This window comes from Salvelinus alpinus, chromosome 25 (assembly GCF_045679555.1).
Source record: "Salvelinus alpinus chromosome 25, SLU_Salpinus.1, whole genome shotgun sequence".
In the NCBI taxonomy this organism is placed as follows: Eukaryota; Metazoa; Chordata; class Actinopteri; order Salmoniformes; family Salmonidae; genus Salvelinus; species Salvelinus alpinus.
Window position 1 is genome coordinate 46,437,984 of NC_092110.1, and position 26,773 is coordinate 46,464,756.

Sequence of the window (26,773 nt, forward strand, 5' to 3'; positions counted from 1 at the left end):
ATGCACAATCGAGAGCATCCTGTCGGGCTGTATCACCGCCTGGTACGGCAACTGCTCCGCCCACAACCGTAAGGCTCTCCAGAGGGTAGTGAGGTCTGCAGAACGCATCACCGGGGGCAAACTACCTGCCCTCCAGGACACCTACACCACCCGATGTCACAGGAAGGCCATAAAGATCATCAAGGACAACAACCACCCAAGCCACTGCCTGTTCACCCCGCTATCATCCAGAAGGCGAGGTCAGTACAGGTGCATCAAAGCAGGGACCGAGAGACTGAAAAACAGCTTCTATCTCAAGGCCATCAGACTGTTAAACAGCCACCACTAACATTTAGCGGCCGCTGCCAACATACTGACTCAACTCCAGCCACTTTAAAAATGGGAATTGATGGAAATTATGTAAAAATGTACCACTAGCCACTTTAAACAATGCCACTTAATATAATGTTTACATACCCTACATTACCCATCTCATATGTATATGTATATACTGTACTCTATATCATCTACTGCATCTTGCCATCTTTATGTAATACATGTACCACTAGCCACTTTAAACTATGCCACTTTATGTTTACATACCCTACAGTACTCATCTCATATGTATATACCGTACTCTATACCATCTACTGCATCTTGCCATGCCGTTCTGTACCACCACTCATTCATATATCTTTATGTACATATTCTTTATCCCTTTACACTTGTGTGTGTGTATAAGGTAGTAGTTGTGGAATTGTTAGGTTAGATTACTTGTTGGTTATTACTGCATTGTCGGAACTAGAAGCACAAGCATTTCGCTACACTCGCATTAACATCTGCTAACCATGTGTATGTGACTAATACAATTTGATTATTTGATTTGATTTGATTGAAGCGGCGGGAAACAAACTAAAGTGGCCACATCTATCACAAAAACAGCTAAAAAATTAAATCACAGATAATTATAAGGGAGCTGGAGAACTTAGAAATTGGCAACAATAATTACAAGGAATTATCAAGCACCAAATTGAGGAAATGTCTTATTTTCAAGTAGGCCTATTCAAGTACTTGAATTTATGAGCTCCAAATTCAAGTTCAAGTATGCTACTTCAAGCCCCTGGTATTGTTCAAAATTGCGGGTGTATTTCTCATGTTATTTCCTGACCAGGTCACATCGTGATGACGCCATCTAAGCTGTCATTTGTTGTCATTATATCCAGAATAATGAATAAGAATAGCGTTGGTTGTTAAGCAATAGTCTATCCTACACAATTGCGCACTGTGTCCAATCTGAGGCACAAAAACAACATGAAAAAATGAACTCATTACCTTGATGCTTTCTCTGTTAAATCTAATGAAACCCTGCTGTAAATGAAGCCGACTACAACAGATTATCAACATCCATTCACTAGGGATATTAGATCAATATGGATCCAGACACTACTGTCTTCACCAGCATAACGAATGAGACAACACAATATCACTAGGGATATTAGATCCAACATGGACCCAGACACTACTGTCTTCACCAGCGTAACGAATGAGACAACACAATATCACTAGGGATATTAGATCCAACATGGACCCAGACACTACTGTCTTGACTACTTGTCACGATCGTTGAAAAGAGTAGACCAAGGCACAGCGTGAGTAGAGATCCACATCATTTTAATAAACTGAAACTCACCTAACAAAACAACCAAACGAAACGCTACTGATGTGCACTAAGGCAACTATACATAGACAAGATCCCACAACACAAATGAGGAAAATGGCTACCTAAATATGATCCCCAATCAGAGACAACGATAAACAGCTGTCTCTGATTGGGAACCATATCAGGCCAACATAGACATACAAAACCCCCTAGACATACAACAACTAGAGTACCCACCCTAGTCACACCCTGACCTAATCAAAATATAAAGAAAAACAGAGATATCTAAGGTCAGGGCGTGACAACTGTCTTCACCAGCGTAACGAATGAGACAACACAATATTCTGGACAATCTTCGGGAAGACCTTTTTTTTCCAGTACTTGCTCTGTTATTTGCATCGCATGTGCTATCACATCAGCTGTTGTTGTCAAGCCATACACCATCACATCAGCTGTTGTTGTCAAGCCATACACCATCACATCAGCTGTTGTTGTCATTCCATACACCATCACATCAGCTGTTGTTGTCATTACATACACCATCACATCAGCTGTTGTTGTCATTACATACACCATCACATCAGCTGTTGTTGTCATTCCATACACCATCACATCAGCTGTTGTTGTCAAGCCATACACCATCACATCAGCTGTTGTTGTCATTCCATACACCATCACATCAGCTGTTGTTGTCATTCCATACACCATCACATCAGCTGTTGTTGTCATTCCATACACCATCACATCAGCTGTTGTTGTCAATCCATACACCATCACATCAGCTGTTGTTGTCATTCCATACACCATCACATCAGCTGTTGTTGTCAATCCATACACCATCACATCAGCTGTTGTTGTCATTCCATACACCATCACATCAGCTGTTGTTGTCATTCCATACACCATCACATCAGCTGTTGTTGTCATTCCATACACCATCACATCAGCTGTTGTTGTCATTCCATACACCATCACAACAGCTGTTGTTGTCATTCCATACACCATCACAACCAGCTGTTGTTGTCATTCCATACACCATCACAACAGCTGTTGTTGTCATTCCATACACCATCACATCAGCTGTTGTTGTCATTCCATACACCATCACATCAGCTGTTGTTGTCATTCCATACACCATCACAACCAGCTGTTGTTGTCATTCCATACACCATCACAACAGCTGTTGTTGTCATTCCATACACCATCACAACCAGCTGTTGTTGTCATTCCATACACCATCACAACCAGCTGTTGTTGTCATTCCATACACCATCACATCAGCTGTTGTTGTCATTCCATACACCATCACATCAGCTGTTGTTGTCACTCCATACACCATCACATCAGCTGTCGTTGTCAATCCATACACCATCACATCAGCTGTCGTTGTCAATCCATACACCATCACATCAGCTGTCGTTGTCATTCCATACACCATCACATCAGCTGTCGTTGTCATTCCATACACCATCACATCAGCTGTCGTTGTCATTCCATACACCATCACATCAGCTGTCGTTGTCATTCCATACACCATCACAATCAGCTGTTGTTGTCATTCCATACACCATCACATCAGCTGTTGTTGTCAATCCATACACCATCACATCAGCTGTTGTTGTCATTCCATACACCATCACATCAGCTGTTGTTGTCATTCCATACACCATCACATCAGCTGTTGTTGTCATTCCATACACCATCACAACCAGCTGTTGTTGTCATTCCATACACCATCACAACCAGCTGTTGTTGTCATTCCATACACCATCACATCAGCTGTTGTTGTCAATCCATACACCATCACAACAGCTGTCGTTGTCATTCCATACACCATCACAACAGCTGTCGTTGTCATTCCATACACCATCACATCAGCTGTCGTTGTCATTCCATACACCATCACATCAGCTGTCGTTGTCATTCCATACACCATCACATCAGCTGTTGTTGTCATTCCATACACCATCACATCAGCTGTTGTTGTCAATCCATACACCATCATATCAGCTGTTGTTGTCATTCCATACACCATCACATCAGCTGTTGTTGTCATTCGATACACCATCACATCAGCTGTTGTTGTCATTCCATACACCATCACATCAGCTGTCGTTGTCATTCCATACACCATCACATCAGCTGTTGTTGTCATTCCATACACCATCACATCAGCTGTTGTTGTCATTCCATACACCATCACATCAGCTGTTGTTGTCATTCCATACACCATCACATCAGCTGTTGTTGTCAATCCATACACCATCACATCAGCTGTTGTTGTCATTCCATACACCATCACATCAGCTGTTGTTGTCATTCCATACACCATCACATCAGCTGTTGTTGTCATTCCATACACCATCACAACCAGCTGTTGTTGTCATTCCATACACCATCACAACAGCTGTTGTTGTCATTCCATACACCATCACAACAGCTGTTGTTGTCAATCCATACACCATCACAACAGCTGTTGTTGTCATTCCATACACCATCACATCAGCTGTCGTTGTCATTCCATACACCATCACATCAGCTGTTGTTGTCATTCCATACACCATCACAACAGCTGTTGTTGTCAATCCATACACCATCACAACAGCTGTTGTTGTCATTCCATACACCATCACAACCAGCTGTCGTTGTCATTCCAAACACCATCACATCAGCTGTCGTTGTCATTCCATACACCATCACATCAGCTGTTGTTGTCATTCCATACACCATCACATCAGTTGTTGTTGTCAATCCATACACCATCACATCAGCTGTCGTTGTCAATCCATACACCATCACATCAGCTGTAGTTGTCATTCCATACACCATCACATCAGCTGTCGTTGTCATTCCATACACCATCACATCAGCTGTCGTTGTCATTCCATACACCATCACATCAGCTGTCGTTGTCATTCCATACACCATCACATCAGCTGTCGTTGTCATTCCATACACCATCACATCAGCTGTTGTTGTCATTCCATACACCATCACATCAGCTGTTGTTGTCAATCCATACACCATCACATCAGCTGTTGTTGTCATTCCATACACCATCACATCAGCTGTTGTTGTCATTCCATACACCATCACATCAGCTGTTGTTGTCATTCCATACACCATCACAACCAGCTGTTGTTGTCATTCCATACACCATCACAACCAGCTGTTGTTGTCATTCCATACACCATCACATCAGCTGTTGTTGTCAATCCATACACCATCACAACAGCTGTTGTTGTCATTCCATACACCATCACAACAGCTGTCGTTGTCATTCCATACACCATCACATCAGCTGTCGTTGTCATTCCATACACCATCACATCAGCTGTCGTTGTCATTCCATACACCATCACATCAGCTGTTGTTGTCATTCCATACACCATCACATCAGCTGTTGTTGTCAATCCATACACCATCATATCAGCTGTTGTTGTCATTCCATACACCATCACATCAGCTGTTGTTGTCATTCGATACACCATCACATCAGCTGTTGTTGTCATTCCATACACCATCACATCAGCTGTCGTTGTCATTCCATACACCATCACATCAGCTGTTGTTGTCATTCCATACACCATCACATCAGCTGTTGTTGTCAATCCATACACCATCATATCAGCTGTTGTTGTCATTCCATACACCATCACATCAGCTGTTGTTGTCATTCGATACACCATCACATCAGCTGTTGTTGTCATTCCATACACCATCACATCAGCTGTTGTTGTCATTCCATACACCATCACATCAGCTGTTGTTGTCATTCCATACACCATCACAACCAGCTGTTGTCATTCCATACACCATCACATCAGCTTTTGTTGTCAATCCATACACCATCACAACAGCTGTTGTTGTCAATCCATACACCATCACATCAGCTGTTGTTGTCATTCCATACACCATCACAACCAGCTGTTGTTGTCATTCCATACACCATCACAACAGCTGTTGTTGTCAATCCATACACCATCACAACAGCTGTTGTTGTCATTCCATACACCATCACAACCAGCTGTTGTTGTCATTCCAAACACCATCACATCAGCTGTCGTTGTCATTCCATACACCATCACATCAGCTGTCGTTGTCATTCCATACACCATCACATCAGCTGTCGTTGTCATTCCATACACCATCACATCAGCTGTCGTTGTCATTCCATACACCATCACATCAGCTGTCGTTGTCATTCCATACACCATCACATCAGCTGTTGTTGTCATTCCATACACCATCACATCAGCTGTTGTTGTCATTCCATACACCATCATATCAGCTGTTGTTGTCATTCCATACACCATCACATCAGCTGTTGTTGTCATTCCATACACCATCACATCAGCTGTTGTTGTCATTCCATACACCATCACATCAGCTGTTGTTGTCATTCCATACACCATCACATCAGCTGTTGTTGTCAATCCATACACCATCACAACAGCTGTTGTTGTCAATCCATACACCATCACATCAGCTGTTGTTGTCATTCCATACACCATCACAACCAGCTGTTGTTGTCATTCCATACACCATCACAACAGCTGTTGTTGTCAATCCATACACCATCACAACAGCTGTTGTTGTCATTCCATACACCATCACAACCAGCTGTTGTTGTCATTCCAAACACCATCACATCAGCTGTCGTTGTCATTCCATACACCATCACATCAGCTGTTGTTGTCATTCCATACACCATCACAACCAGCTGTTGTTGTCATTCCAAACACCATCACATCAGCTGTCGTTGTCATTCCATACACCATCACATCAGCTGTTGTTGTCATTCCATACACCATCACAACCAGCTGTTGTTGTCATTCCATACACCATCACATCAGCTGTTGTTGTCAATCCATACACCATCACATCAGCTGTTGTTGTCAATCCATACACCATCACATCAGCTGTCGTTGTCATTCCATACACCATCACATCAGCTGTCATTGTCATTCCATACACCATCACATCAGCTGTTGTTGTCATTCCATACACCATCACATCAGCTGTCGTTGTCATTCCATACACCATCACATCAGCTGTCGTTGTCATTCCATACACCATCACATCAGCTGTCGTTGTCATTCCATACACCATCACATCAGCTGTTGTTGTCATTCCATACACCATCACATCAGCTGTTGTTGTCAATCCATACACCATCATATCAGCTGTTGTTGTCATTCCATACACCATCACATCAGCTGTTGTTGTCATTCCATACACCATCACAACCAGCTGTTGTTGTCATTCCATACACCATCACAACCAGCTGTTGTTGTCATTCCATACACCATCACATCAGCTGTTGTTGTCAATCCATACACCATCACAACAGCTGTTGTTGTCATTCCATACACCATCACAACAGCTGTCGTTGTCATTCCATACACCATCACATCAGCTGTCGTTGTCATTCCATACACCATCACATCAGCTGTCGTTGTCATTCCATACACCATCACATCAGCTGTCGTTGTCATTCCATACACCATCACATCAGCTGTCGTTGTCATTCCATACACCATCACATCAGCTGTCGTTGTCATTCCATACACCATCACATCAGCTGTTGTTGTCAATCCATACACCATCACATCAGCTGTTGTTGTCATTCCATACACCATCACATCAGCTGTTGTTGTCAATCCATACACCATCACATCAGCTGTTGTTGTCAATCCATACACCATCACATCAGCTGTCGTTGTCATTCCATACACCATCACATCAGCTGTCGTTGTCATTCCATACACCATCACATCAGCTGTTGTTGTCATTCCATACACCATCACATCAGCTGTTGTTGTCAATCCATACACCATCATATCAGCTGTTGTTGTCATTCCATACACCATCACATCAGCTGTTGTTGTCATTCCATACACCATCACAACCAGCTGTTGTTGTCATTCCATACACCATCACATCAGCTGTTGTTGTCAATCCATACACCATCACAACAGCTGTTGTTGTCATTCCATACACCATCACAACAGCTGTCGTTGTCAATCCATACACCATCACATCAGCTGTCGTTGTCACTCCATACACCATCACATCAGCTGTCGTTGTCATTCCATACACCATCACATCAGCTGTCGTTGTCATTCCATACACCATCACATCAGCTGTCGTTGTCATTCCATACACCATCACATCAGCTGTCGTTGTCATTCCATACACCATCACATCAGCTGTTGTTGTCAATCCATACACCATCACATCAGCTGTTGTTGTCATTCCATACACCATCACATCAGCTGTTGTTGTCAATCCATACACCATCACATCAGCTGTTGTTGTCAATCCATACACCATCACATCAGCTGTCGTTGTCATTCCATACACCATCACATCAGCTGTCGTTGTCATTCCATACACCATCACAACAGCTGTCGTTGTCAATCCATACACCATCACATCAGCTGTCGTTGTCAATCCATACACCATCACATCAGCTGTCGTTGTCAATCCATACACCATCACATCAGCTGTCGTTGTCATTCCAACCACCATCACAACAGCTGTTCGTCACTTGACTGTCATTCAGAAAATTCCTAGATCAGAGGATGATGTGTGAAAATTTCAAGGAGTACCTAATCAACTGGACACCAAATGCACATCCAACAAGTATTGATGGACCACGCTAATTACCGTATCGATTTAAGTACCAAGGTAATCTGACTCGGTTAGAAGCACTCGATTTTGCAGTTGCATTTATTATTTAGGATTTGTGCGATTTGTCAATACCAGGGGCTTGAAGTAGCCTACTTGAACTCGAATTTGGAGCTCAGAAATTCAAGTACTTGAATAGTTGAACTACTTGAAAACTGTTTACACCCCCGTAACATAAGGAGACAGGAAATGTTACATTTCTGAGATCTCTGTATGAAATACTGTCCGACAGCAAGTTCAATGTTTAATTTAACGGATTAATATATGAAAGACTGAAGGACAGAAAAGGCATGTTATGTCACATGATTTTAGACAAATCCGTCAAGACACCAATCATGATAAAGGGTTAAACAGGTTTTAAATCAACTCGTGAATTGTATTGAATATAGCCATGATCCCCCCTTATATCTTCATGTAATAAAATTAAACACAAAATGGCAGATTATTATCAATGACTTATCAACAGCTGTAACAAGTTGTCCAGTGTAGGAAATCCCCACTGGTGCCCTAGCTTATAGAAAGACCCCTTTACATTGACCGTCACCTCCATCAATGAATAAAAATCATTATTTTGCGATGGGATTTTTTATCTCATTTTGGACGGCAACCGTTTTATTTACCGGCTTTCCATTATACATTTTTTTTAGCCGGTTAACAGAAACCCTGACACAAACACACTCCCATGACATCACACACGTCTCCCATGACATCACACGTCTCCCATGACGCAAACACACTCCCATGACACAAACACACTCCCATGACATCACACACGTCTCCCGTGACATCACACGTCTCCCATGACATCACACACGTCTCCCATGACCTCACACACGTCTCCCATGACATCGCACACGTCGCCCATGACATCACACACCTCTCCCATGACATCACACACGTCGCCCATGACATCACACACCTCTCCCATGACATCACACACGTCTCCCATGACCTAACACGTCTCCCATGACATCACACACGTCTCCCATGACATCACACACGTCTCCCATGACATCACACAAGTCTCCCATGACCTCACACGACTCCCATGACATCACACACGTCTCCCATGACATCACACGTCTCCCATGACATCACACACGTCTCCCATGACCTAACACGTCTCCCATGACATCACACACGTCTCCCATGACATCACACGTCTCCCATGACATCACACACGTCTCCCATGACATCACACACGTCTCCCATGACATCACACACGTCGCCAATGACATCACACGTCTCCCATGACATCACACACGTCTCCCATGACCTAACACGTCTCCCATGACATCACACACGTCGCCAATGACACAGTAAAACCAACAGAAACAAATCCTGTGGATTCATTCAAGGGCACTGCTCTGCTTTAAGGACGTCTCAGATCTGCATAGTCGACCTCAGCATAATGCTGATTTAAGTAGCTATGAGAAACATCCGTTCTGTGTTTAAATACTCGCCTACTCAAGATGATACCTGATATGAATAAAAATGACAAAACATTGGGCTCACACAGAGAAATATACATTTTAACAAACTCTTCAGTATTTCGGGTACTGTACCTGGTATCACTGGTGGCTGAGAGAAGAGAACCCTGCCAGTACTGTAGTGTAGCTAATGCCTGTTCAAACACTCCCCTCTAGTGGACATTTGGGAACAGTCTTGTCTACCAGCTGTTTAGTTTTTTTACACACGTTTTCAAAACTGTCTCCTTTTCTCAAAACTCTTCACACAAAATGCCTCACATCTCCTTCAAAATGTAACACTGCATTCAAAATACCAATAAACACATGTCAGAATGAAGCATTTGCATCAAATGGAAAACACTGCTTTCAATAATAGTATATTTTTGGATCTACCATGTAAACACTGCTGTTCTAAATCTAAAGCTCTCTGGTCTTTCATCGGCTTATATCTACAATACAATGTTCTACAGTGAAAGTCATCTGCTGAGAGGGGTAACAAGTACACTGTAAACACCAATGCAATGTAGAAACAGAACATATTTATTAGGCCAAACATTACTGTTGTATACAGTAGCATACAACAAAACCATAAACATATGTAAACCAAAAGTATATTCTTTAGAATACAGTAAAGAACACAATTGTGTGTGTGGGGTCCCGGGGGGGCAGTCCAGGAATTGGTAGGGGGGGGGGGGGGGGCAGTCCAGGAATTGGCAGGGGGGGGGGGGGGGGCAGTCCAGGAATTGGTAGGGGGGCAGTCACCAGTGCTAAGCTACGCTTCATCACTTCTAAGGACAAAGGGTCTGGCCACAATACTTCATCCTCATCACAAGATACGTTTTCTCTTGCCAAACATCGAGGGAAGTATCTCCTAGCGTGGCGTATCCAACCTTGGACAGAGGCAACCTCTACGTCCCCACATGCGTCCTCCATTGCCTGGAGAAGCGGCATGCGGGCATAGGGTTGGCGATCATACTTTCCAGCGCCAGGCTGAGAAGAATTCCTCCATGGGATTTAGAAAAGGTAAATATGGGGGTAGGTACAAAACTACAAATTGTGGATGGGTGGCAAACCAGTTTTGGACCAGAACAGCCCGGTGAAAACTAACATTGTCCCATAAAACCACAAATCTAGCAGGCTCCTGATTTGGATCAGGGACAAGCATTGTGTAAATTGCATCCAGAAAAGTGAGCATATGGCCGGTGTTGTACGGACCCAGTGTGGCATTGTGATGGAGGACCCCGTTTTGAGTGATGGCAGCACACATAGTTATATTACCCCCACGCTGTCCAGGGACATTGGTAATTGCCCTCTGTCATTTCTTCCGCGGCGCCTGGTTTTGGTGAGGTTGAAGCCAACCTCATCCACATAAATAAATTCATGGCGAATTACATGGGCATCCAGCTCCAATACTCTCTGTAACAGACCACAGGATATACAGATGAGTAAATATGGCATGTCTGAAGTACTGGAAGTAGTGTTGCATACATACCTCTACAAAGTCATGTTGCATATTCTTGACTCTGTCAGAGTTTCTCTCAGATGGCACCTTGTAAAGTTGTTTCACCGTCACTCGGTGCCGTTGGAGGATGCGTTGTATGGTCGACAGGCTTACAGCATTGATGTTGTTAAATATGGTGTCATTAGTCAAGATATGCTCTCTTATCTCTCGAATCCTAATTGCATTGTTGTCCAAAACCATATTTATAATTGCAGTCTCTTGTACATCTGTAAACAAGCGTCCTCGTCCTCCATGATGTCTTTGCCTTTCTACTCTGTACAGAATTCAAACACAGTATGTGTTCAGCATAGGAACTGTAAACAATGTACAAAAACATGTAGTACAGCATGATAACCAACCTCATTCATTCAATGCAGTGCAGTAAATGGATGGCTTAGAGTTACAAATGTTTATGCAATACTATGCAGTCATACGTATTTTACAGTACATTACTGTAATGCTAAAATAGTCATTTAGATAGTTGCATACCTGTTCTCATTTCTGAAGGTTCGAATTATAGATGCCACTGTAAATCGACTCAAGTTGGGCTGGACTCTCAGTCCAGCCTCTCTCATGGTCAAACTGTGGTTCATCACATGATCAACAAGTGTTGCCCTAATCTCATCAGAGATGGCTCTCCTTCCTTCTCTTCTTTGCCCTCGTCCTCTTCTTCCTCTTCCTCTCCCTCCTACTCCTCTTGCTCTCTGTCCATTGTTGGCATCCATTGTTCAAAACAGGTCATCTGACCTTTGACCTATTTATAGGCCTATACTACAGTAAAGCAGTGATTAGTGTTTAGATTAGCTATTAGTGTTTGCACATGTGAGGAGTGTGTGTGTGACCTGGTGAATAAGTGTAGCATTTTGATTGGTTGTGTTTGGAAAAGGAAAGCAAGTCACTTCCTGTTAGATTTTTGTGTTTTAGGTAGAGAATTGTGTGTAGTGTTTTGAAAAAAGTGTTTTATGCAATTGACAACTGAGTCAAAGGCTGAGAAATAGCTTATGGTTTTGGATATTTGGTGTGTCGTTTTGCACTTTGAGTGAGAGGTTTCAAAAATCGTGTGACATGAAAAGATTTTGTGTGTAAGCAGTTGGAAAAAGCTGCCATTAACCGGTTGTGGACCAAGGACACTGCGAGGTACAGTACCAGTCAGAAGTATGGACACTCCTACTTATTCAAGGGGTTTTCTTTAGTTGTACTATTTTCTACATTGTAGAATAATAGTGAAGACATCAAAACTATGAAATAACACATATGAATCATGTAGTAACCAAAATAGTGTTAAACAAATCAACATTTATTTTATATTTGAGATTCTTCAAAGTAGCCACCCTTTGCCTTGATGACAGCTTTGCACACTCTTGACATTCTCTCAACCAGCTTCATGATGTAGTCACCTGGAATGCATTTCAAATAACAGGTGTGTCTTGTTAAAAGTTAATTTGTGGAATTTCTTTCCGTCTTAATGCGTTTGAGCCAATCAGATGTGTTGTGACAAGGTAGGCGTGGTATACAGAAGACAGCCCTGTTTGGTAAAAGACCAAGTCCATATTATGGCAAGAACAGCTCAAATAAGCAAAGAGAAACGACAGTCCATCATTACTTTAAGACATGAAGGTCAGTCAATCCTGAACACACAAATTTCAAGAACTTTGAAAGTTTCTTCAAGTTCAGTCGCAAAAACCATCAAGCTCTGTGATGAAACTGGCTCTCATGAGGACCGCCACAGGAAAGGAAGACCCAGAGATGCCTCTGCTGCAGAGGAGAAGTTCATTACAGTTACCAGCCTCAGAAACTGCAGCCCAAATAAAGTAACAGACACATCTCAACATCAAATGTTCAGAGGAGACTGCGTGAATCAGGCCTTCAAGGTCAACTTGGTGCAAAGAAACCACTGCTAAAGGACACCAATAAGAAGAAGAGACTTGCTTGGGCCAAGAAACACGAGCAATGGACATTCGACCGTTGGAAATCTGTCCTCTGGTCTGATGAGTCCAAATTGGAGATGTTTGGTTCCAACCGCCGTGTCTTTGTGAGACGCAGAGTAGGTGAATGGATGATCTCCGCATGTGTGGTTCCCACCGTGAAGCATGGAGGAGGTGTGATGGTGAAAAAACATTCCAGGTGAAGCTAGTTGAGAGAATGCTAAGAATGTGAAAAACTGCATCCATAGATAGGAGTAAGAAGTCCAGGAAACAGCAGAGGGAGCAGCCCCCTATCCACATCGACGGGACAGTGGTGGAGAAGGTGGAAAGTATTAAGTTCCTCAGCGTACACATCACGGACAAACTGAAATGGTCCACCCACACAGACAGTGTGGTGAAGAAGGCGCAACAGCCTTCAGGAGGCTGAGGAAAATTGGCTTGTCACCTAAAACACTCACAAACTTCTACAGATGCACAATCGAGAGCATCCTGTCGGGCTGTATCACCGCCTGGTACGGCAACTGCTCCGCCCACAACCATAAGGCTCTCCAGAGGGTAGTGAGGTCTGCACAACGCATCACCAGGAGCAAACTACCTGCCCTCCAGGACACCTACACCACCCGATGTCACAGGAAGGCCAAAAAGATCATTAAGGACAACAACCACCCGAGCCACTGCCTGTTCACCCCGCTATCATCCAGAAGGCGAGGTCAGTACAGGTGCATCAAAGCTGGAACCGAGAGACTGAAAAACAGCTTCTATCTCAAGGCATTCAGACTGTTAAACAGCCATCACTAACACAGAGAGGCTGCTGCTAACATACTGACTCAAATCTCTGGCCACTTAAATAAATTGACTTAATAAAGGTATCACTAGTCACTTTAAATAATGTTTACATATCCTACATTACTCATCTCATATGTATATACTGCTATATACCATCTACTGCATCTTGCCTATGCTGCACAACCATCGCTCATTCATAAACTTCTATGTAAATATTCTTATTTATCCCTTTACACTTGTGTGTACAAGGTAGTTGTTGTGAATTTGTTAGATCACTTGTTAGATATTGTCGGAACTAGAAGCACAAGCATTTCGCTACACTCGCATTAACATCTGCTAACCTTGTGTATGTGACAAATAACATTTGATTTGATAAGGTGCCCGCGATACGGTGTGACTCGCTACAGTAAATAACTAGCAAAATAACATATCTTCATAATAACTAAATGGAACACAAAAGTCAATCAACATGATAAAACTCAGCAAACAGATCACATAGAAGGCACAGTGTGTGGGTATAGGTGGACGTATTGTGATGGAAGGTGTGGTGTGTGTTTTTTTGGTGTTTTGGAAAAGTGTGGCGTTGAGTGACTGAGAAAGGAAATGGTTGCATATCCCAGAACCAATGTGTGTCTGTGAGCAGGGGTTGTGAGAGAGAGAAAGCTTTCAATTTTGTGCAGATATGGCATATACATTTTTTTTTAAATAAATGATACGTGTAGCCCCCATCTAGATTCTGAGCCTGCCTGGCAGGGTTGGTCCTGCCCCCTAAAGGGAGAGCATAATATACAAGGACATTCTCAAAGCTGCTAATGAGAACCTTGATGTACCTAGCCGGTGGTGATTCCGGTGGGGTGCCCCCACCCAGGCAGTGGCAGTGCTGGCAACGCTAGCTTGCAGTAACCCATGGGGAGGGGGTCACACTCTGACAATCAGAAAAGGGGGTATATTAGTGTGGCCCTGGTGGCACATAATCATCAAAGGTCTGATTGCACTGATGCTTGGAGAAATGGTCACAACGGGGGGACCAGCGTGTGGGTGTTTCAGGGAAAGGATCTGATCTCCATCACCTAGGACTTGACAATGGTTAATCAAATCTCACATTTTTTGCTCAATCTTTCATGCTTTCTCAAACAGCTGTAACTGTATTCATAAATCAGGTCATTTCTTAAGGCTCTGGGATGTAACAAACGTTGAGCATCTGAGCTTATGGTTGATTGTGGGGGAAAGGGGTGGGGGGTGTGTGTGTGTGTGTGTGTGTGTGTGTCCCACAATTATCACAATCACAATAACAAACAATTATTGTGATTCCTCCTATGTTGTACCTAACATAACAGTGTGTGTGTGTGTGTGTGTCCACCCCCCCCCCCACACACACAATGTTATGTTAGGTACAACATAGGAGGAATCACAATAATTGTTTGCAAAAATAATAATGCAAAAATGTACAAAAATAATACAGAAATGTAATGCAATAATCCTGGTTATAGGTACCAATCCTTTGCACTGCCAACATTATTACGCATATTAATCGTTAATGATGGAAATTAAGATAGAATGTATATACTTCTGTTCAAAAGTTTGGGGTCACTTCGAAATGTCCTTCATTTTGAAAGAAAAGCACATTTTTGGTCCATTAAAATAACACAACATTGATCAGATATACAGTGTAGACATTGTTAATCCTGTAAATGACTATAGTAGCTGGAAACGGCAGATTTTTTATGGAATATCTACAGAGGCGTACAGAGGCCCATAATCAGCAACCATCACTCCTGTGTTCCAATGGCACGTTGTACTGGCTAATACAAGTGATTAAAGAAGCAATAAAAACTGGCCTTCTTTAGACTAGTTGAGTATCTGGAGAATCAGCATTTTGTGGGTTCAATTACAGGCTCAAAATGGCCAGAAACAAATAACTTTCTTCTGAAACTCGTCAGTCTATTCTTGTTCTGAGAAATGAAGGCTATTCCATGTGAGAAATTGCCAAGAAACTGAAGATCTTGTACCATTCTGTGTATTACTCCCTTCACAGAACAGCGCAAACTGTCTCTAATGTGTGTCTCTAATGAGAGACAGTTTGAGAGACACAGAACACATCTCCTTCCTGAGCGGTATGACGGCTGCGTGGTCCCATGGTGTTTATACTTGCGTACTATTGTTTGTACCACGTTGTACACAATGAACGTGGTACCTTCAGGCGTTTGGAAATTGCTCCCAAGGATGAACCAGACTTGTGGAGGTCTACAATTTTTTCCTGAGGTCTTGGCTGATTTCTTTTGATTTTCCCATGATGTCAAGCAAAGAGGCACTGAGTTTGAAGGTAGGCCTTGAAATACATCCACAGGTACACCTCCAATTGACTCAAATGATGTCAATTAGCCTATCAGAAGCTTCTAAAGCCATGACATAATTTTCTGTAATTTTCCAAGCTGTTTAAAGGCAGTCAACTTAGTGTATGTAAACTTCTGACTCACTGGAATTGTGATAGTGAATTATAAGTGAAATAATCTGTCTGTCAACAATTGTTGGAAAAATGACTTGTGTCATGCACAAAGTAGATGTCCTACCCGACTTGCCAAAACTATAGTTTGTTAACAAGAAATTTATGGAGTGGTTGAAAAATGAGTTTTAATGACGCTAATCTAAGTGTATGTAAACTACTATGACTACAACTGGACATGATCAAATACACATTTAACCATAATAACTACCGTGGGACATGCATCAACAGCAACCTTGGGAAAATCCTCTGCATTATCATCGTACATTTCCTCAGTGAAAATAATGTACTGAGTAAATGTCAAATTGGCTATTTACCAAATTAGCGTATGAAAGGCAAAGTCTTCTCGTGCTTTTTTGGATTTCAAAAAAGCTTTTGACTCAATTTGGCATGAGGGTCTGCTATACAATGTGTTAGAAAGTGGTGTTGGGGAAAAAACATAGGACATTATAAAATCCATGTACACAATTTTTATTTTACCAGGTAAGTTGACTGAGAACACATTTTCATTTACAGCTGAGGAATAGTTACAGGGGAACAGAGGAATGAGGCAATTGTAAGATGGGGTGATTAGGTGGCAATGATGGTATGAGGGCCAGATAGGGAATTTAGCCAGGAAACCGGGGTTAACACCCCTACTCTTACGATAAGTGGCATGGGATCTTTAGGTGACCACAGAGAGTCAGAACACCTGTTTAATGCCCCATCTGAAAGACAGCACCCTACACAGGGCAATGTCCCCAATCACTGCCCTGCATTGGGATATTTTTTTGGACTGAGGAAAGAGTGCCTCCTACTCGCCCTCCAACACCACTTCCAGCAGCATCTGGTCTCCCATCCAGGGACTGACCAGGACCAGGACCAACCCTGCTTAGCTTCTGAGGCAAGCCAGCAGTGGGCTGCAGGGTGTTATGCTGCTGGCAAAAAAAAAATGCAGGGTGGTATGCACAAACAACAAGTGTGTATGGATAAAATTGGCAAAAAACACACACAATTCTTTCCACAGGGCAGTGGGGTGAGACAGGGATGCAGCTTAAGCCCCACCCTCTTCAACATATATATCAACGATTTGACGAGGGCACTAGAACAGTCTGCAGCACCCGGCCTCGCCCAACTAGAATCTAAAGTCAAATGTCTACTGTTTGCTGATGATCTGGTGCTTCTGTCCCCAACCAAGGAGGGCCTACAGCAGCATCTAGATCTTCTGCACAGATTCTGTCAGACCTGGGCCCTGACAGTAAATCTCAGTAAGACACAAATAATGGTGTTCCAAAAAAGGGTCCAGTTGCCAGGACCATAAATACAAATTCCATCTGGACACTGTTGTCCTAGAGCACACAAAAAACTTTACATACCTCGGCCTAAACATCAGCGCCACAGTTAACTTCCAAAAATCTGTGAACGATCTGAGGGACACGGCAAGGGCCTTCTACGCCCTTGAAAAGGAACATAAAATCTCACATACCAATTAGGATCTGGGTAAAAATACTTGAATATGTTATAAAACCCATTGCCCTTTGTGGTTGTGAGGTCTAGGGTCTGCTCACCAAACAAGAATTCACAAAATGGGACAAACACTAAATTGAGACTCTGCATGCAGAATTTTGCAAAAATATCCTCTGTGTACAACGTAAAATACCAAATAAATGCATGCAGAGCAGAATTAGGCCAATAACCACTAATTATCAACATCCAGAAAAAGAGCTGTTCAATTTTACAACCACCTAAAAGGCTATTTTGCCCTAAACAGATACTACACAGTGGCAGAATACCTTACCACTGTGACTGACCAAAATGAAGGAAAGCTTTGACTATGTATAGACTTAGTGAGCATAGCCTTGCTATTGAGAAAGGCCACCGTAGGCAGACCTGGCTCTCAAGAGAAGACAGGCTGTGTGAACACTGCCCACAAAATGAGGTGGAAACTGAGGCGCACTTCCTAACCTCCTGCCAAATGTATGACCATATTAGAGACACATATTTCCCTCAGATTACACAGATCCACAAAAAATTCTAAAACAAACCCAATTTTGATAAACTCCCATATCTACTGGGTGAAATACCACAGTGTTCATCACAGCAGCAAGATTTCTGACCTGTTGCCACAAGAAAAGGGCAACCAGAGAAAAACAAACACCATTGTAAATACAAGCCATATTTATTTATTTTCCCTTTTGTACTTTAACTATTTGCACATCGTTACAACACTGTATATAGATATAATATGACATCTGAAATGACTTTATTATTTTGGAACTTCTGTCAGTGTAATGTTTACTGTTCATTTTTATTGTTTATTTCACTTGCTTTGGCAATGTTAACATATGTTTCCCATGCCAATAAAGCCCTTGGATTGAATTTTGAGAGAGAGAGAGAGAGAGAGAGAGAGAGAGAGAGAGAGAGAGAGAGAGAGAGAGAGACAGAGAGAGAGACAGAGACAGAAGTGGGGCATATAGAATTGCCTCTATCAGAGTTTTACTTGTTTTTTTATTTTCCGGAAATGTGTTATGTCACAATGTGTATGAAGTCAGTAGCAGAGTTTGAATTGCCTCAGACAGAGATATCTCCAAAATGGTACCCTATTCCCTACACCCTATTCCCCCCTGTGGGCCCTGGTCAAAAGTAGTGCACTACCCTATGGGTCATGGTCTAAAGTAGTGCACTCTATAGGGAATAGGGGTCCATTTGGGAGACATTCTCAGACACAAAGACAGCTGTAACTCAACAGCTGCTGCCTTCTTTAGTTCCCAGAGGGCCCCAAACCACCTCTGAAGAAACACAAGAGACAAAGAACACACTCATTCCCTTTTCCTCACCCATTCCTCCCCCCTTTCCTCTTCTTCCACACTAAGATGTACATGACCTTATAGAAATGTCCACATAATAATTCCCATTTTCTGTTGCTGTACAATTATGTACTGTACATACTCTACTGTACTATGCTGCACTGAACTGAACTATACTGAACAATACTGCACTGTACTGAACTATACTGTACTGTTCCACACTATACTGAACAATACTGTACTGAACTATACTGTACTGAACTATACTGAACTATACTGTTCTGTACTGAACTATACTATGCTGAACTATACTATGCTGAACTATACTATACTGAACTATACTGTTCTGTACTGAACTATACTATGCTGAACTATACTATACTGAACTATACTGTTCTGTACTGAACTATACTGTTCTGTACTGAACTATACTGTACTGTTCCACACTATACTGAACAATACTGTACTGAACTATACTGTACTGAACAATACTGTACTATACTGAACAATACTGAACAATACTGTACTGTTCTGTACTGAACAATACTGTACTGTTCTGTACTGTACTGAACTGTACTGCACTGAACTATTCTGAACTATACTGAACTATACTGAACTGAACTATACTGTTCTGTACTGAACTATACTGTTCTGAACTATACTATAGCCAGCAGGCATACCACCCTGCATACCACTGCTGGCTTGCTTCTGAAGCTAAGCAGGGTTGGTCCTGGTCAGTCCCTGGATGGGAGACCAGGTGCTGCTGGAAGTGGTGTTGGAGGGCCAGTAGGAGGCACTCTTTCCTCTGGTCTAAACAAAGATCCCAATGCCCCAGGGCAGTGATTGGGGACACTGCTCTGTGTAGGGTGCCGTCTTTCGGATGGGACGTTAAACGGGTGTCCTGACTCTCTGAGGTCATTAAAGATCCCATGGCACTTATCGTAAGAGTAGGGGTGTTAACCCCGGTGTCCTGGCTAAATTCCCAATCTGGCCCTCAACCATCACGGTCACCTAATAATCCCCAGTTTACAATTGGCTCATTCATCCCCCTCCTCTCCCCTGTAACTATTCCCCAGGTCGTTGCTGCAAATGAGAACGTGTTCTCAGTCAACTTACCTGGTAAAATAACGGAAAAATAAATACTATACTGAACTATACTATACTGAACTATACTGAACTGAACTATACTATACTGAACTATACTGAACTTATAGTATAGTTCAGTATAGTATACTGAACTATACTGTACTGAACAATACTGAACTGTTCTGTACTGAACTATACTGTGCTGAACTATACTGAACTATACTATACAATACTGCACTGTACTGAACTATACTATGCTGTACTATACTGAACAATACTATACTGAACAATACTGCACTGTACTGAACTATACTGTGCTGAACTATACACTACTGATTTATACTATACTGTACTGAACTATACTGAGCTTCACTGAACTATACTGAACTATACTGTACTGTACCGTACGGTACTATACTGTACTCTACTGTACTATACTGAACAGTACGGTACTATACTATACTTTACTGAACAATACTGCACTGTGCTGAACTATACTGAACATTACTGAACTATACTATGGTGTACTGTACTGAAATTTACTGAACAATACTGTGCTGTACTGAACTTTACTATACTGTGGTGTACTGTACTACACTCTACTGTACTGAAATATACTATACTGAAATATACTATACTGAACAATACTGCGCTGTACTGAACTGAACTATACTGTGCTGAACTTTACTGAACTATGCTATACTGTACTATACCGTACGGTACTAATACTGAACTATAATGAACTATGCTATACCGTACGGTACTAATACTGAACTATAATGAACTATGCTATACTGTACTATACCGTACGGTACTAATACTGAACTATAATGAACTATGCTATACTGTACTATACCGTACGGTACTAATACTGAACTATACTGTACTGAACTATACTATACTGAACTATAATGAACTATGCTATACTGTACTATACCGTACGGTACTAATACTGAACTATAATGATCCACACAGCCAACTTGGAGTTTCAGCAGTCCATATTTCTGACCTGCAGTGAGTCATGGTTCCTCTGAAGCAGCTAGCAGGAAGGCAGACCTCATCTGGAGCTGAGTCAGAATAACAGGATGTGGTTGAGAGAGAGAGAGATGGCAGCTCGCAAGCAGCCAGGGCTAATGGCTAACATGACACGCTGTTCAAAAATATAGGAATCTAAAGGCCAGAAATGATTTAGGACCTATCAGGAGACGTGGAGGAGGCCGTAGGAGGGCAGCAACCCAGCAGCAGGACCGCTACCTCCGCCTTTGTGCAAGGAGGTGCACTGCCAGAGCCCTGCAAAATGACCTCCAGCAGGCCACAAATGTGCATGTGTCAGTATATGGTCTCACAAGGAGTCTGAGGATCTCATCTCGGTACCTGATGGCAGTCAGGCTACCTCTGGCGAGCACATGGAGGGCTGTGCGGCCCCCCAAAGAAATGCCACCCCACACCATGACTGACCCACCGCCAAACCGGTCATGCTGGAGGATGTTGCAGGCAGCAGAACGTTCTCCACGGCGTCTCCAGACTCTGTCACGTCTGTCACATGTGCTCAGTGTGAACCTGCTTTCATCTGTGAAGAGCACAGGGCGCCAGTGGCGAATTTGCCAATCTTGGTGTTCTCTGGCAAATGCCAAACGTCCTGCACGGTGTTGGGCTGTGAGCACAACCCGCACCTGTGGACGTCGGGCCCTCATACCACCCTCATGGAGTCTGTTTCTGACCGTTTGAGCAGACACATGCACATTTGTGGCCTGCTGGAGGTCATTTTGCAGGAGCGGTAGAGATGCTATGAAAAGCCAACTGACATTTACTCCTGAGGTGCTGACCTGTTGCACCCTCTACAACCACTGTGATTATTAATATTTGACCCTGCTGGTCATTTATGAACATTTGAACATCTTGGCCATGTTCTGTTATAATCTCCACCCGGCACAGCCAGAAGAGGACTGGCCACCCCTCATAGCCTGGTTCCTCTAGGTTTCTTCCTAGGTTTTGGCCTTTCTAGGGAGTTTTTCCTAGCCACCGTGCTTCTACACCTGCATTGCTTGCTGTTTGGGGTTTTAGGCTGGGTTTCTGTACAGCACTTCGAGATATTAGCTGATGTAAGAAGGGCTATATAAATACATTTGATTGAGAGGCTTTGAAGCCAGCAGTCGGCCATAATGGCAGTCCCCGGCTGGAGCAGACCTCCATGGGAATGAATGGAAAGGACAACATGACAGTATTTAAGTAGCGTTTTTTTGTATTGTGGACAGTAATGAACTTTCAAAAAATTATTCTTCATTTTTATTTATTTATATATGTTTAGCTCAAATAGTATGATTTAAATGCATTAAGTTGTCTGATAGAATAAATGTGGTAAAAACAAAATGTAGACATTACTACATGCATTTCTATATCTTCCCTTACCGTGGTGTGTACATACACATACATACATACATACATACCCCTCCCGGGCAGTAGGGTTACAGGGGGGGGGCAGTAGGGTTACAGGGGGGGGGGGCGGGGCAGTAGGGTTACGGGGGGGCAGTAGGGTTACAGAGGGGGGGGGGGGCGGGGCAGTAGAGTTAAGGGGGGGCAGTAGGGTCACAGGGTTGGGGGGGGCGGGCAGTAAGGTTACGGGGGGGGGGGGGGGCAGTAAGGTCACGGGGGGGCAGTAGGGTTACAGGGGCGGCAGTAGGGTCACAGGGGGGGGGGGGCAGTAGGCTCACAGGGGCGGCAGTAGGGTCACAGGGGCGGCAGTAGGGTCACAGGGGGGGGGGCAGTAGGCTCACAGGGGGGGGGGGCAGTAGGCTCACGGGGGGGGGGGGCAGTAGGCTCACAGGGGCGGCAGTAGGGTCACAGGGGGGGGGGCAGTAGGCTCACAGGGGGGGGGGGGGGCAGTAGGCTCACAGGGGCGGCAGTAGGGTCACAGGGGGGGGGGGGGCAGTAGGCTCACAGGGGGGGGGGGGGGCAGTAGAGCAGGGTTACAGGGGGGGGCAGTAGGCTCACAGGGGGGGGGGGGGGGCAGTAGGGCAGGGTTACAGGGGGGGGCAGTAGGGTAGGGTTACAGGGAGGGGGGCAGTAGGGTAGGGTTACAGGGGGGGGAAGTAGGTACACAGGGGGGGGGGGGGGGGGGGGCAGTAGGGCAGGGTTACAGGGGGGGGGCAGTAGGGTAGGGTTACAGGGAGGGGGGCAGGGGGGGAGTAGGGTTACAGGGAGGGGGGCAGTAGGGTTACAGGGAGGGGGGCAGTAGGGTTACAGGGGGGGGGGCAGTAGGGTTACAGGGGGGAGGCAGTAGGGTTACAGGGGGGGGCAGTAGGGTTACAGGGGGGGGGCAGTAGGGTTACAGGGGGGGGCAGTAGGGTTACAGGGGGGGGCAGTAGGGTTACAGGGAGGGGGGCAGGGGGGGAGTAGGGTTACGGGGGGGGGGGGGGGGGCAGTAGGGCAGGGTTACAGGGAGGGGGGCAGTAGGGTTACAGGGAGGGGGGCAGTAGGGTTACAGGGAGGGGGGCAGTAGGGTTACAGGGAGGGGGGCAGTAGGGTTACAGGGGGGAGGGCAGTAGGGTTACAGGGGGGGGGGCAGTAGGGTTACAGGGAGGGGGGCAGTAGGGTTACAGGGGGGAGGGCAGTAGGGTTACAGGGGGAGGGCAGTAGGGTTACAGGGGGGGGACAGTAGGGTTACAGGGGGGGGGGGCAGTAGGGTTACAGGGGGGGGGGGCAGTAGGGTTACAGGGGGGGGCAGTAGGGTTACAGGGGGGGCAGTAGGGTTACAGGGGGGGGCAGTAGGGTTACAGGGGGGGGCAGTAGGGTTACAGGGGGGAGGTGGGGGGGGGGCAGTAGGGTTACAGGGGGGGGCAGTAGGGTTACAGCTTCTTCAGTCTGCTGTACAGTTCTCTCTTGCTGCGCTCCCCAGCCCAGGTCCTGCTCTTCAGTCTGAACTTCCTCAGGTCCTCTTTAAAGTCCTGGTGGTGCATGGGTCGGTACCCCTGGGGCTCACACTGCATCTACACACAGAGAGACCAGTTACAACATACAGCCAGACAGCTTTGGCAATATGTACATTGCTACATCAGGCCAATAAAGTGAAGTGAATTGAGAGAGAATAACTGAGTTGAACTGGTCACCTTCATGAGGCAGGGAATGAACAGAGAAAGCATGCAGGGGATTCTAAGCAATTAAAAAACACATTCAAATTGAAATACCTTTTACCATTTGGCTAAAACTAATTGAATGCGTCATTGAACCAATTGCGCTTTATGTCAGCGAGGTGAGGGGTCCACTTACAAAACAAGATTTCACCCAATTGAAACCCTGCATGCAGGGCAGAATTAGGCCAATATCCACGGATAATAAAAACTCAAAAAAGAGAAATCACGTTTTGGAAACATCTAAAATACAGTGACCCCCCTCTCATATCATTACCAAGCCCTGCAATGCCAAGAGCTGAGCAAAGGAAATAGTCCCCTCATCCAGCTGGTCCTGGGGCTGAGTTCACAAACCTGTTCTACTAACACACTGAAGCCTCAGTCCCCTCATCCAGCTGGTCCTGGGGCTGAGTTCACTAACCTGTTCTACCAACACACTGAAGCCTCAGTCCCCTCATCCAGCTGGTCCTGGGGCTGAGTTCACAAACCTGTTCTACTAACACACTGAAGCCTCAGTCCCCTCATCCAGCTGGTCCTGGGGCTGAGTTCACAAACCTGTTCTACTAACACACTGAAGTCTCAGTCCCTTCATCCAGCTAGTCCTGGGGCTGAGTTCACTAACCTGTTCTACTAACACACTGAAGCCTCAGTCCCCTCATCCAGCTGGTCCTGGGCTGAGTTCACTAACCTGTTCTACTAACACACTGAAGCCTCAGTCCCCTCATCCAGCTGGTCCCGGGGCTGAGTTCACTAACCTGTTCTACTAACACACTGAAGCCTCAGTCCCCTCATCCAGCTGGTCCTGAGTTCACAAACCTGGTCTACTAACACACTGAAGCCTCAGTCCCCTCATCCAGCTGGTCCTGGGGCTGAGTTCACTAACCTGTTCTACTAACACACTGAAGCCTCAGTCCCCTCATCCAGCTGGTCCTGAGGCTGAGTTCACTAACCTGTTCTACTAACACACTGAAGCCTCAGTCCCCTCATCCAGCTGGTCCTGGGGCTGAGTTTACTAACCTGTTCTACTAACACACTGAAGTCTCAGTCCCTTCATCCAGCTAGTCCTGGGGCTGAGTTCACTAACCTGTTCTACTAACACACTGAAGCCTCAGTCCCCTCATCCAGCTGGTCCTGGGGCTGAGTTCACTAACCTGTTCTACTAACACACTGAAGCCTCAGTCCCCTCATCCAGCTGGTCCTGAGGCTGAGTTCACTAACCTGTTCTACTAACACACTGAAGCCTCAGTCCCCTCATCCAGCTGGTCCTGGGGCTGAGTTCACTAACCTGTTCTACTAACACACTGAAGCCTCAGTCCCCTCATCCAGCTGGTCCTGAGTTCACTAACCTGTTCCACTAACACACTGAAGCCTCAGTCCCCTCATCCAGCTGGTCCTGAGGCTGAGTTCACAAACCTGTTCTACTAACACACTGAAGCCTCAGTCCCCTCATCCAGCTGGTCCTGGGGCTGAGTTCACTAACCTGTTCTACCAACACACTGAAGCCTCAGTCCCCTCATCCAGCTGGTCCTGGGGCTGAGTTCACAAACCTGTTCTACTAACACACTGAAGCCTCAGTCCCCTCATCCAGCTGGTCCTGGGGCTGAGTTCACAAACCTGTTCTACTAACACACTGAAGTCTCAGTCCCTTCATCCAGCTAGTCCTGGGGCTGAGTTCACTAACCTGTTCTACTAACACACTGAAGACTCAGTCCCCTCATCCAGCTGGTCCTGAGGCTGAGTTCACTAACCTGTTCTACTAACACACTGAAGCCTCAGTCCCCTCATCCAGCTGGTCCTGAGTTCACTAACCTGTTCTACTAACACACTGAAGCCTCAGTCCCCTCATCCAGCTGGTCCTGGGGCTGTGTTCACTAACCTGTTCTACTAACACACTGAAGCCTCAGTCCCCTCATCCAGCTGGTCCTGAGTTCACAAACCTGGTCTACTAACACACTGAAGCCTCAGTCCCCTCATCCAGCTGGTCCTGGGGCTGAGTTCACTAACCTGTTCTACTAACACACTGAAGCCTCAGTCCCCTCATCCAGCTGGTCCTGAGGCTGAGTTCACTAACCTGTCCTACTAACACACTGAAGCCTCAGTCCCCTCATCCAGCTGGTCCTGAGTTCACAAACCTGGTCTACTAACACACTGAAGCCTCAGTCCCCTCATCCAGCTGGTCCTGGGGCTGAGTTTACTAACCTGTTCTACTAACACACTGAAGTCTCAGTCCCTTCATCCAGCTAGTCCTGGGGCTGAGT

General features: G+C 44.7%; 1 protein-coding gene across 3 annotated transcripts in view; it reads right to left on the reverse strand.

Moving 5' to 3' along the window:
- Positions 1–24,071: 24,071 nt before the first annotated feature.
- The window catches only part of LOC139554038 (M-phase inducer phosphatase 1-like), a 30,903-nt gene continuing 28,201 nt past the window's right edge, over positions 24,072–26,773 (reverse strand). For 2 of the 3 annotated variants that reach the window (XM_071366937.1, XM_071366936.1), the window contains one exon: positions 24,078–24,374. In XM_071366937.1, coding sequence (XP_071223038.1) covers positions 24,234–24,374 — 141 coding nt within the window. In that variant the 3' untranslated portion in view covers positions 24,078–24,233. Of the gene's footprint in view, positions 24,375–26,773 lie in introns of all 3 variants that reach the window. The other variant, XM_071366939.1, reaches the window with a different exon arrangement.